Raw genomic sequence first — 14,628 nt, 5'->3', positions numbered from 1 at the left:
AGATTGCTTTTCTTTTAGAAGAAACATCACTATTTCAGCGAAAAAACAAACGAAATTGTGAAGAGTGAATGTTTGAAAGTGAAGACGGAAACGATGTTATCAGATCGCTTTTAAATGTAGAGCGAGTTTTCGAAAAGTAAGATTTTATGTTAATTTTCTGAACTGGATCGATTACGTGATACAATAAGCAGGAAGTGCTTTTGTGCTTTCAATGAAAATGTTCTTAACGTGGGAGAATAGTTGTTTCATTTTCTTTAACTCTGCGATGTATATTAATAAATGATGTAACACGAGGTAATTAGTTTTTAATTATTTACTCAATCAAGACTTGAAGCTATATAACATTTTGCGGTTTTGAATAATGTTGCTGCATTAGCTTCATGATTGCAAGTACATCATTACAGAAAACAATTAATCAAATTTCGTATAATAGGCAAGATCTCTGTATTATTGAATTCTTAATTCGACATTAAGTTAAAGTGAGATTATGTATTAATGAAATTTAAGATGATATGTGAAAAGTCCTGCATAAAGGTATTGAGGCTTCATTTTTTTCTGATTTTGAAATTTCCGGGGCCTTCTATTAGGTCGATAATTGTACTTTTTTGTTATCTATTCCAGACGGGGAAGGCGGCAAGATTCCAAGAGAATTAACTATATGTTCAAGTAATGGACAACAGCGGGAATGCTAAAAACTTTTATGAAGGATAGGATTGCATTATTCCTTGTAGAAATTCTTAGACAAAACAATTTTTGGGGCAGTTTCTTTCCTGCCAAACTTTTAAAACCAGGTATTTCCTTTTAATTTCAACTTTGCGATTAGCTTACTTTTACTTACTTAAAAGCTGAGTGTTCAATGCAGTCAGCTTTTAAGTAACAAATATTACGATGGATTGAAATAACAAGAATTTTAATTGACGTTTGTTTTCAAGAAAGACCGATTCAGCAACCAAAAATTTAAAAATAATAATAACTCCAAGTTTTATTTTACGGTGAAAAAGTTATAAAATATATTTAACATATTCTAAATACTCCAGTATAAAAAAATTCAGTAGAAGAATACTCCAAATTTAAGCGATGTTCAATTTGAACTTGAAAATCTTTGAATGCATGACCCTTTTAACTTACATGGAAGCAAAAATTTACATTGTCTGAAATATCGCAAAAAATTCTTCTTTCTTTGAAAACTTTAGGTCTTTCAAGGTAATTGCCTAATTTGCTTATTTAATAATTCTACCGAAGTGGGGGAGTGAAGTTCCGATTTAAAATTTAATGTGTGTGTGTGTGTGTGTGTGTGTGTGTGTGTGTGTGTGTGTGTGTGTGTGTGTGTGTGTGTGTGTGTGTGTGTGTGTGTGTGTGTGTTGTGTGTGTGTGTGTGCGTGTGTGTGTGTGTGTGAGTGTGTGTGTGTGTGTGTGAGTGTGTGTGTGTGTGCGTGTCTTTGATCCTTGATATTACACAAGTTCTAAAAAGGTGAAGGGAAAAAGAAATATCGAAAAATATCAAATGACGAATCAACCACTAAGAGTTTATGCTACATAGACAAGAGAGATAGATATATTTATCAATTTCATATATAAATTTTGAAGTAAACCCTGAAGTAATGTCTAAGCTACTCCAATCTGCTAAGAGTTGAAATTGATGGGTACGAAAAGAATATTTTTGTTGATGTATTAAAGACATTAAATCCAGCAAAAAGAGGAGTTCCTGTTTTTATACTTACTTTTAATTTTGTCATAATACAGCAAATGCAATATAAGCTGTGGAATTCAAAATTAAGCTCTTGTCTATAGTATATTACGAGAGTATATTATATTATATATTCAGTATATTATGTAATCACTAATTAAATATATTTACACATAATGCAAGTCACTGCGGATAATTTTTAGAGTGGTTTTTTCTAATCATGGCCAATTGCCAATTCCTAAACCTCCAGAGATTAACATGTACTTCCAGTCAGATCAGATAAAAATTTATACTTTATGAAACATAACTTGACATATACTAGTTATGTTTTATATAAAGAAAGTATATAAAACATAACTTTGACATATACTTTCTCTAAATCAGATAAATATTTATACTTTATATTGTTAGAGTCTACAAATGCATTCTTTAATTTATTACGAAATAAAATTTTTATATTCTCAGAGCCATATTATTTATATTTATAATAAAAATAATATTTATAAAATGGTGAAGTAATATTTCAAAAAAAATCTACTCCTCTGTAATCGAGGCTGATTGAGTTATAAAGCTTTAAATATCATTATTTTGGACGACATTAAAACCATTTTTAGGATGCCTTTAGGAAAATATAACAATTCATGCTTGGTAGTTTATGAGGTGACCTCTAATTAACCTACAATTATGAAATTCGAATCTTCATTATTCATTCAGGTTTTGTCACAAGAGAGAGAAAGTTTTTATTTTTGCTTTAATTGTTAGGGTAACGAAAATATTTCACTGAATATGATGGATTGAATGAAAACATACACTTGATAATTTTTTCAGCAACTCACTTACAGACTCGAATAATATAAAATAGGGATATTTTTTTTTCATATTACTTAAAATATTTTTCATTCAGAGGTAATTGCCTATTCCCAACGATTTATATATTAATTTTTGGATTATGATTAGAGTAGATATTCTTTATAAATAATAATAATAATAATATATTGATCCTACTTTTGTGGCATCTTGCTCTGTTTTATTTTTCTATAAATTTGATGTATTCTTGTAATAAATTTGCAAATTAAAAATGAAAAAAAAATTTCTAATGCCCTACAATACATAGCAAAAATCTTTGCAATGAAGCTTCATTAAATATCACAATAATTTTCAGATTTTCCCAATTTTAAAAGATTTTGGGAGTATTTTCAAACAATAGGAAATCAAGTCTTTTTTTAAACATCTTTTAACATGAAAGTAATTGTCTATCCCCAAAGATTTAGATATTACTTTTTGGAACACGATTAGAATAGATATTCTTGTATAAATAATAATAAGAATAATATATGGATCCTCCCTCTCCTAAATATTTTGTTCTATTTTGTTTTTCTATAGATTGGATTTTTTTATAAATTTGATTTTCTATAAATTTTATTTTTGTAATAAATTTTCAAACTACAAGTGAAAAAATAATATATTTTCCCAATGTCTTACAAAATAAAAAAAATCAAAATCTTTTCAATGAAGTCTCATTGAAATGACAAAACAATTTTCAGATTTCCTCATTTTTTAAAAAAAATTTTGTTTATTTTTTCAAACGAGATCAATCAAGTCTATCTTATGTTTAGTATACATTTTATATAGAAAAAAAAACCACCTATTAATTTCGACAGAAGAAAAAGATACATTTTTAAAGAAAATTTAACCCATCCGTGTTAGAAAATTCAATGTAGACTGTTTATAGATTAGAGATAATTTTTGCTTCCTGTTTCTGCACCATTGCTAAATTTTCTTACTTGTCTAATTAATTCACTTTACTGTATATATCCAAATGAAGTACTTTTTCCCATCCATCTTCTGCTCATTCAACTGGTTAGATAACTTATCTTATTGCTTATCTTATCCGTAACTTATTGCTTATGTTTTTCCCTTATGAGTATTCACAAGAATTGCTTTCTCTCAGATACTTTTCATATCAATTATTTCACTTTATTTGCACTCATACATTGTGTTAACTCTCTTGATATCAGATGCAGTCATGCCAATCTTCTTGTAAGGATCATACAATGGCTTTCCATTTTTAGCCTTCATCGTAATTGAAGTACCATCTTTGGAAAATGCATGATTTCCGTAAATCATGATGGATTCATAATCAAAATCAGTAATCAGCCAGTTCTGATTGGGAGCCAGTTTAGCAAAATTCGATTCCATACCTAAAAAAAGAAAGTTTTTTTTTAAAATTTAATATTAGACCAATCTTTAACCTGGAAGACTTTGAAGAAATATCATTTAAGATTAAAATATATTACCTTTCTGCACATTATTCATGAATATTTCCAGATAATCATCTCTGTCCGATCTGTTTTGTTCGTGATAGAATCCTAGTGCATGCCCAAGTTCATGAACTACAGTACCTTTGAAGTGACAGCCTTGTCCTAAGGATACAGGCTGTTGGCCACCTGTCATTCCAACTTGAGAATAACAACTATAAGATGGATTCAAGTTAGTTATAATGAAAACAGTATAAAAGGCAGAGTTTAATGCATTTATAATAACTCTTAGGAATATTTGTTGCTAGTATGTTTGTTGCATTTTTTCTTTTAACTATTATTAATCTTTCAAAATTTATCTATCTGTAAATTTCTTCAAAATAGCACATTTTTTTGTTTGAAACTTTGACTAAAAAGGAATACAATTACTTTAAACATTTATTTATAGATGTTCTGTAATAATTCAAAATTCTATAAAAATGTAAAAATCCGAAGAGCTGTTAAATGCTACATTATCTTTAGTAATAAAGAAAGAACTTGGATCGTATAAAAGAAAGATAATGCTCAATTTACATGAATTTCTTGCGTATTGGACCAGGTTAACTCATCGACATTTGCTTACAAGAGACAAATACACCTATATGTGCATGCTGTGACAGTTCTTCAACTATTTTCAACATTCTTGTAGAACATCCGATTTTAAACCGTCTGAGATTATATTATTATCCTCCATATTCAAGCTCTCTCTTGACAATGGGTGGTAAAGTCCCACAAGATCAATTTTTTTTCTTTTTGAAATCTAAAGGATTTTATTCTTTGGTCTTTTCTTATTTTTACATTTCCATCATGCATTTTAGATACTAATTTACCTTTTATTTTTGTTCAAGTTATCATCTTTTAACTGCTTGTAATTATTAGCACAGTTATATTTTTAACAAACATAATTATAAATCTGAAGCAATATGATCAAAGGATGGCTCTTATACCAAAAAAACTGTGAACAAATCAAACAAATCCAATCTTCATCTATTACAGTTAGATGAAGCTAGATTATGCTGAAAGTGATCATGCGCTTTTAATCCTAAAATGCATGATTTTTTATATTTAAAAAAATACATGCGTTTCGAATAGTTGCAAATAATTTTGGATTTTTTTTAATTTAGTTTATTCTTTGGTGACATTTTAAAAGAACAATTTAAATGTACAAATTACTGCATTATAAATTAAATAATATCCTAGTGACACAAATCACATTTTAAATACCCAGCCATAAAAATAAAAGTCTCTCCTTACCAATATATTTTTTACAATGCAAAACAAAATATTTTGGATAGAATTTTTAATGGCAGAATTATTCATACAACAGCCATCTTGGTATTTTTCTAAGTTTTGAGCTTAAATCTAACTCTAGTACCACTACAGCCATAAATCGGTCTTTTCTGAAAATGTTTATCAATATATATTTAAAAAAGGGTTTCCAAACACTCGTTGTTGGCCATTGAAACAGTTGTGTGAACCTTATAAATGAAAATAAAAATGTGTTGCCAAATGGTACTTGGCAAAGTATATGTTGTAGGACATTGTAGTGCTAAGTACATGTAGGACATCGTAGTGCTAAGTACATGTAGGACATCGTAGTGCTAAGTACATGTTGAATTACGCTTTTGATATATCTTGTTATGAAGCTAAATACAAAAATAGAGAAATTTACTAAAAAATATCGAAGAATTAGGAGAGTTTGAGATCTAGGTACTGAGATGGCCAACAAGGTTTTTTTTTTGTTGTTGCTGTTGTTTCCATATGAGCTTTATTAGCTAACAGAAAAAAACGAGGAAATCAAAATTTCCTCTTCAGCCTAGTTGGTGGTTAAATGAAAAGTTGTTGGTTCCACTATTAATTAATACAGTTCATGTAGAAGCAAATATCCATGTTGCTGCAACTCATCACATCTATTTTATTTTCCCCTCTTTCTATGATATTTTTTTTATACTCTCATCTTCTCATTTTTCTTCATATTGAATAATCTCGATCTCAAACTTCGAACTGAACATGCTCCGCTTCAAAGAACATGTTTAATCTTTTAGATCACCAAAAAGAAAATTTGTTTTATTGTCAAAGGAAAAAAAAAATCAAGAAACACTGAATACATTACATTTTATACTATTATCAACAAATAAATACAGGCGTTGAAATTCAAATGTTAATAGGATCAATTCGTGGCCATATTGGGAGTTATTATAGTTTACGTATGATAATTTTATATATAAAAGGACTTTAGTTTATATATAAAGAGCTCTTTATATAAATGGAAAAATTTTGCAATAAAAATCATGCTTTAAATACTTTTTTTGCATCGAATCAGTAAGAACAGATACAAATCGTTTAAATATCGATTCAACAAATCATAAGTTCATTAGAGACAACAAAGTATGATCATCAAATACTAAACAGCTGTTCTTTTAACACGGTGATTGCAGTCTATGAAATGCTGATAAAAAATAATAAACAAATGATTCTATAATTACCCTTGGCCAGCAAAAAGTCTGATGTAATCTGGTTGATTCGTTCTTGGAATGAAACGCACGCAGGTTGTCGAGTGGTAATTGTTGAAGGCTTGCGTGATCACATCCATATGATCCTCTGCAAGAAAATTGTGTTTAATTATAGTTGAAAGTTGATGATGCATTGTTATTAATAGTCAATTGTTAATTATAAAAAACAAGTATAAATTGAGAGATAAAATCTATTCTTATTTACTATAAATAGTTTAAACATTTAACAAGCGATTTGCTGTTTGTAAACTTGATGTTTATCAAAGTGCTTTTAAACTAGAGAGCAGTTTTCTTCTTTTGTTTTAAATGAAGTATCGATCACATATTATTCTGTTAATTGCATACGAAGTTGATGGATAGATTTTATTATAAAAATATCCTTAAGGATAAGATTTAGTGTCACTAAAATCACATTTATTCGAACTGCAACAAGCCAAATATAAAATTGCAAAACTGTTGAGAGAAAACAAAAAAATATAAACATCTAATATATAATTATGTTATCCGATATTAAATTAATTAATCTTAAGTAATTAATTATAAAGTCTTCAGTCTTTAAAGGAAGTTAAAATCTATTCATTATATAAAGAAATCTCTATGCAATAGTAATACTAAAATAATTAAGAGGAGAATTAATATTTAATGATAATTACTGATAGACAAAATAAATGCAAAACATAAGCTGTCAGTTTGCCTTCGGCTTAAAGAGAAAGTGAGTATATACCCAGAGTTGAGTTTAGGGTACAATCTATTTATATAAAACGCTTATGGAAGTGGTACAAAAAATGTTCTTATTATTTATTGAAAACCTAAATCTATGCTGTAATGTGTTGATATTCTACAGGACTACATCTGAAATACTTAGCACGAAGTATAATTAAAAAATAAAATTATTAAATTATGATAGATAATTATGATATGTATGAAGGAATCAAGGTATATGTATTATGAAATGTATTATGGGACAAAATAAATTCTTACTTAATGATGGATCAATGACATATGGGACTTTGGCATCTGGCCATCTAAACATTTCCCATGGAATTCCATTTCGGTCCTGAAAAGATAATTCCATCTATTATTACACTTTATTTCAAGATAATGTATTATAATGAGAAGATAATTTTATTTTTCCACAAAGGTCAAATACGTCGATGAAAAATTGAAATCATATAGAGCAGCCAACAGAATAATTTTGAAATTCCTTAATTACTTACTTGAGTCTTTGTTGAGGTTAATGAACTCATCGGGAAGTCGGAAGGAATCAATTTCCTTACACCAAATTAAGTTTAAAATTATTATTTAACTGCTTAGATTTTTTTTCTTTTTTTAAAACTATTTTTGAGTCTTCTAAGAAATAGAACCTTAGCTTCACTATAACTTGAATTTGTTTCCCTATAACTTGAATTAAGATTTACAAAAAGACAGCAAATATTTAAATAGCTGGTAAAATAAGAGAATAATAGTTATTTACTTTAAAATGGACAATAAAATATGTCAAGTGTTAAAATTTCAAAAATGCCATAGATTTCAAAAATAACTAAACTGTTTTTGTTTTTTTCGTTTAATTTTCCGCATACGTAATTTTTTAAAACACTGGTTATTTAAAAATAAATTGTTCTTTGATTTAACAATGTTCATTTTATAGCCTCATTATATGCTTAAGAAAATATTGTGTTTTATTTTTACATTATAAAGTAAATTGAACGTTATTAAAATAATAAATATCTATCTTTTTTTTTCTTGAGAATAATTATTTATAAGTATTTACGTTTCCTTATTTTATAGTTCATTATTTTTGAAGTTCCAAATCAATTTGATTAATTTAGAAAGCAGTTGAGATAATCACTCAACTCTTAAAGGAAAGCACTTTGCATTGTTTAGTTAAGACTATTTCCTCTAATATTTAACAATATTGCTTTAAACACTTCCGCATTCGAAGCTTTCGTGTTAAAAGCATTGAAAAACAAATGTCAATATATAGGTTATTCCAAATTCTTTTTTAATGAATTATCAAAGAACATTATAATTCAACTTTTAAGTTTATTGAAAGAAGATCTATACAAGCATTAATAAAGGCTTAGGCAGGCTTTAGATACGTTTAGGGGGCGGTGGACTGTACTAAGGATTTTTGCGAATTATTCACTTAGAGTTATGAAACTTTTTATGCATATGTATTAAAGTATAAAAACTTCAAAATTATTTTATAAAAAAATTTTTTAACGAAATATTATTTTTAAAAAATTAAAAGATATATAATTTTTAAAGCATTAAAAGATATATAATTTTTAAAAAAATTAAAAGATATATAATTTTTAAAAAATTAAAAGATATATAATTTGTAAAAAATTAAAAGATACATAATTTTTAAAATTTTAAAATATTTCAAGCGAATCAATTTTTAATTTTTTTTTCTATTATTTTTTCCTTATTACTCTGTATTATTACCCTTATTACCCAATTCCTTATACCTAGGATATATTTATTTAGAATAAAACTTTGTATAATTTTTTAATTCCAGTTAAATGCCATTATTTTATAAATAGTTTTATGCACACTTACTGAATTTTCATAAGAATTTTGAGTTTTTCGGAACTAAAATTGATTTTCAATTATCTAAAAAAATTCGAAATATAAAATGCATATCCCTTCTCTTTTAATGTTTAACTGAAATCATTATTATCAATTCTACTTAATTTCTTCAAAAATTAAGATATTTGGAACATTTCAAAGATATTTAATCTAATTATGTACTCATTTTGAGCAAAGTAATTAAAATGTGCTTTTTTTCCCTGTAATTCTTTGAAATATTCATTTTATTGAGCAATGTATCTCATTACACTATTTTGGTTGAATATAAACATGTATTTTGGTGAGGAAACAATAAAAATAAAATTTCATACTATTAGGGAGAAAAATTTTCTATGTCATCCAGCATTCAGCTGAGAAGTATTTCAAGCTATGAAATAATATCAGGTCCTTAATCCTGATTCAATATATTCATGAATTCCAAAATTTAATTGTTGTTCTTTTAATGAATTTCCAAAAGCCATTATAATTCAACAGTGAAGTTTATTATATAGAGTCTAGGAATGTAATAATAAAGGCTTAGATAGGCATTAAATACATTAAAGGAACATGCTTTTCATTGCAAAATCTCGTGATCTTTGTTAGTGAAATCAATTCATATTCATAAATAGCATTTGGATAAAGAAAATTGTGTATGTCATACAATATTTAATATTAGGTCCTTAATTCTGTTTGAACATACTCATTAATTCCAAAATTAAATTGCTGTCTTGAAATGTCACGTCATTATAGGACAGATCAAAATGCGCATGAAAGTTGCTATGTTTGGCAATCGATAGCTTTCGACTATGTGACAGCACTGATGACTCGCTTACCAATCTTTTGTGACATATCGGTGACATTTTCATTTGCTATCACGATATTTGACCAGGTCACATTAATATTCATTTATGCATTATTATATTTCACTATATTCATTTTTTTCACGGAATTATCTTCTCGTATTCATGTTAAAGGGATCAGACCTCCTGATTTAACTAGGATGGTCACAAGTTTTGATATTGTGTCCTGTTTTGGGAAACTGTCCCATATGAACCCTCTTGGGACAGTTCAAGACTGAATTTTGATGTTTTTTTAATTTGAAAATTAACGAGTCTTAATTGATTTTTAATGAAAATTAACAGCACTGTTTGACGCTTATCACTCTAATGTAAAAATGTAGTTGAATCAATCTGAATAAGATGTGTAAAATTTCATAAAAACAAATTACAAAAGTTGTCTTTCCAAAATTTTCTCGCATACTCTCTAAATAATGTATTATCCACGAATTACCACATAAAAATTACCACATTCGAGCATAAGGCAGTGAATACATTATATGTCATTGGTGAAAAACAGTTAAGGAATATAAATCTTTGACAAGAATTTAGCCTTTTTATATTTTGTTTTGGACGAATATGTGTATTGGACGCCTTTTTTTCTGGCCGATTGCAAACAAAATTTAATATAGATCTGTAATTGTATTTGCTTTACTCGAAATGAGGATGAGATGCTTCCGGCATGGTGGTTGGATCTCGCCACCCTGGAGGGTACTGGGGGATCTGACTCCTCCCATCGATGACGGGACGTACTTCCTTCGGGGAGGGTTGTACCGTGGCCGGTGACGGCCCTTAGGACTGAACCACAGTTCCCGCCAATGTTGCTGTTGCGGCGGTCCGGGCATTCAGTTTTTATGGTTTAAATCCGTGTGCCTTCGTGACGGGTTCTAGAGTTAGATGGCTGACTGACTTACTTAAATCTTAAACCCCCGGGGGGCATAGTGATTGAAATGAGGATGAGATGCTTCTGGCTTGGTGGTTGGATCTCGCCACCCTGAAGGGTACACAAATAGATGAGGGATCTGACTGCTCCCATCGATGACGGGACGTACTTCCTTCGGGGAGGGTTGTACCGTGACCGGTTATGGCCCTTAGGACTCAACCACAGTTCCCGCCAGTGTTGCTGTTGCGGCAGTCCGGTCATTCAGTTTTATGGTTTAAATCCCTGTGACTTCGTGGCGGGTCGGAGAGTCAGATGGATGACTTAATTAAGTCTTCGGATTTTTGAGTTACTGCATAGCTCATATACTAAATTCCACAAAATCAAGCTCAAACCTTTTTGAGTTACCATACCCGCGTGTGAACAAAAGATACAACGTCAAAAATATATTTTTTGCATTCAGGGATATCTGAAATTTGCAGATTCGGCAAAGTCTCGATTTCGAATTTTTTTTGATAGTTTCAGAACTGCTCTTCGTATACGAGAAAGTAAAAAAGTATTGACAGCACAGAAAGTGGATATTCTATCTCTTTTAGTTATTTTACCTTTACAAATGAAATTTTTATTAATTAATTCGAAACTCATAGAATATTTTTCTCTTTTCTACTAAATTGTGCGTAGTTAATGCTAATGACAATTGATATAGCAATTTGCAATCAATATCAGCAACTAGTTCAAGAGATACAATAATCAGAAGTGCATCGAAAGTAAATGACTTACATCTGGTCCTTCAATTCCCATCATATCACCTCCAAAGAGGTCAGGATTTTGCATTGCTCGCCGAATGGTTTCTGAAAAAGCAACAATTGTTCTAATAATATGTTCCTTTTTTTTCTAAAATAAACATGAATGCATTGTTTATTACCACATTGCTTATGAATTATCATAACAATAAAATTAAAACTTTAAATGTAATTAAAAAAATCAATAAAAAGTGGAATGTAATTCTTTTCACATAGTAATTTTTTGCGTTTTTTGAGTATGTTACAGATAAGTACTACTATTAATTTGGTATTTTATCTGGATTAAGTAAATCATTTATTTTCTTAAAAAATTTACTTTTCGCTCAATGAAAAGATAGAATTTTGAAATAATAATTTAATTCTACTATTTTTCTACTCAGAGTTCAGAAATGAACAGCAGTTTCTCTGAAAGTAATTCTACCTATTTTTAATACGAAATTATAACAGTCATTATGTTTTTTTAACCATATCGTAAAATCGTATTTGAATTTGGAAATGTAAGAATTTTACCTGTTTTTAAGCGAAATTATAAAAGTCATCATGGGTTTTGGTCCGAGACCGTACATTTATGTTTGAATTTGGAAATGCCATGGCTATTCTTAGATGAAAAGACACACTTTATGACCAATTAAATACAATCTATAATGCAGTCATTGAATAGGTGAATACAATTGCTCTTTATCTTCTATTTTTTTAAGCATGTTTTTTAATTTTAGAACAATTGAAGATTATCAGAGACATGGAGGCAAAAAATAGCAAAAGAATGTAAATTCTTTAAAAATATAAAAATCATATTTCCCATTAAAGTTTCAGATGACCTTTATTATATGGTAAATGGGGGAAATGCTTGTTAGAACATGTCAAGATATTGAATATCCTCACCGGCTGATTCAACAATTTTTTGAGATTTCCAAGTATTTTGGGTTTTTTCGTGCGTTTACCATTTTTAAATCTAATAAAAGTTATGGCAAACCACATTTCTTTTCAATACTTCCAATTCTTTTGAGAATTTTTCTCAATAATATGTGGTTAAATGTCAAAGCAGCATAAAGAACTACTATGTGTATCATTTTGAAATTTGCTGTATATCACTTAACGAATTTAAAAGTAAGTAGATATGAATTATTAAAAAAACCTATGCTCGAAAATAATCGTTTAAAATAATATCAAAAAGAAAAGCATTTCTTAATATTTGAGGGTAATAAATTCACAGAATCTTACTTTTAATTGTTTTGTTAATTTCTTATATGCTTTGTGTTTCAGTATGTTTTTTTTATCAAAAAAAAATTTTCACCTCTAAATATTAATAAATTTCGCCTTTTTAGCACATTTTAAAAATTATGTCTACAGGCTTGTTGCATTAATGTAAATTTTAGATTGTTGTATTTATTGGTGCCGATTGTTGTATTAATTGAAAATGAAACAAGCTTGATGATTGAAATGTGGTATATGACTATCACAAAAATCGCGTATTTCCATCAAATTTTTGAATTATTTTGATAAACAGAAAAGCGTACTTTTACTGAAAATACACTTTATTTTTTCTATAGTTTACTATTACTATATTCTATAGTTTACTACTATTTTTTCGACTATTAAACACCTTGATTGCATTGTTAATTACATTAAACTATCGAATAAGATGGAATATTAAAAGTAACCATTCTAATTGGGAATTACATGAGAAATTCCAGGAAAAACATTGCCGAATTTTATTAATACAACTTAAGAAACTTCTGATATGTGAAATTTTTCTGTTGTTTAATATTACTATACTCTATATTTTACTGTTTTACTATACTCTATATTTTATTGAGTACTAAAACCTTTATTGCATTGCTTATTACATTAAATTATCAAATAAGAAAGCATTCTAATCAGGGATTAGGAAAGGACATTACCGAATTTCAATAATCCAAAGTAATAAAATTTTGATAAGAAAAAAAGTATTTCGATAAAATATAATCATAATACCTTCATCGGGCTGATCTGCAAAAGCAAAACCCAAAAAACAAAGAGCAATGAATAAGTGCAACATCATGACGATGATACAAGACATAAATGTTTCTTGAAGAAAAATTTTCCCCAAAATGTTATCAGAATCACTCCAGGGAAATCAAGCATATGTTTATCAAAACTTCAGAGATAAACGTGGCAAAAGAACTCAATAATGGAAATGAAATCAGTTCCAATTTGAAATATCATCAAAGATTTGATTTTATATTTGCTTAACCTTTGCATTATATGCAGACTTAAGTTCAAATACCGTTTTAAAATTTGGCTATAGGTTGGTAAAAAAAAATTCCAGCCTTTTTACGTTAAAAGAGGATAAAATCCCACATCATTTTTTACTACTTGTTAAGTTAACTCAAAAGCATAAAAAGAAAAAGAAACTATATAAAATAACTTTTAAAGATACATTTTTAGTATTTTTTTTATTTTAATTATTGTCTATATTTTAGTCTTCCATTTATAATTCTGTGTAATAAATATAATGGAGATTTTTCTTCTATAAAAATCATTAACAAATTAAGCCATTTGAATGGAATAAAAAATTTAATTCAACCAAGCGATTATTAAGAAATAATTATCAAATAATATATTGTAATCCCAAAAATACGGAAATGTAACTTCCCCAGTATCTAGAACTAAAAGGCAATCAAAAGATGCTTCAGAGGTTTTTAAAATCTATTTCAAAATAAAGATAATTTCTTATTTGAACTTGCATAGGAAAAAAATTAAATGAGAGATTAAAACAAAATGAAACGAATAAACAGAAACATAAAAACAGACAGAAATGTTTCTAAATGTAGAGGTTTATAGAAAACACTTTTTCTCATAAAATTCTTTTATGTATTCAAATTTCGAAATAAAAAAATATTTCCATATATAATTGCGATTTCATTTCAAGAAATTAAGTATAATATCATAATAAGAATTTCTGAAATTATTTTAATTAAGTCAGAATATTATTGAGATTCATACCAAACATATATACGACTGAAAAATTTCATTATTCATGAAAATGAAAATAAATTTTA

At 28.0% G+C, this 14,628-nt stretch overlaps 1 protein-coding gene across 1 annotated transcript; it reads right to left on the bottom strand.

The window, feature by feature from the left end:
- Positions 1–3,376: 3,376 nt before the first annotated feature.
- Positions 3,377–13,667, bottom strand: LOC129984540 (astacin-like metalloprotease toxin 5). Its single transcript, XM_056094446.1, has 6 exons — positions 13,562–13,667; positions 11,565–11,635; positions 7,479–7,554; positions 6,471–6,585; positions 3,985–4,160; positions 3,377–3,888 (listed from the first exon to the last, which is right to left on the bottom strand). The coding sequence occupies exons 1-6, from the start codon at positions 13,644–13,646 to the stop codon at positions 3,665–3,667; spliced, it is 747 nt and encodes a 248-aa protein (XP_055950421.1). The 5' UTR covers positions 13,647–13,667; the 3' UTR covers positions 3,377–3,664.
- Positions 13,668–14,628: the final 961 nt, after the last annotated feature.

The sequence above is a fragment of the Argiope bruennichi genome, chromosome 9 (assembly GCF_947563725.1).
Source record: "Argiope bruennichi chromosome 9, qqArgBrue1.1, whole genome shotgun sequence".
Lineage (NCBI taxonomy): Eukaryota > Metazoa > Arthropoda > Arachnida > Araneae > Araneidae > Argiope > Argiope bruennichi.
Note: the sequence above shows the minus strand (reverse complement) of the source record. Positions and strands in the feature narration are given on the sequence as shown.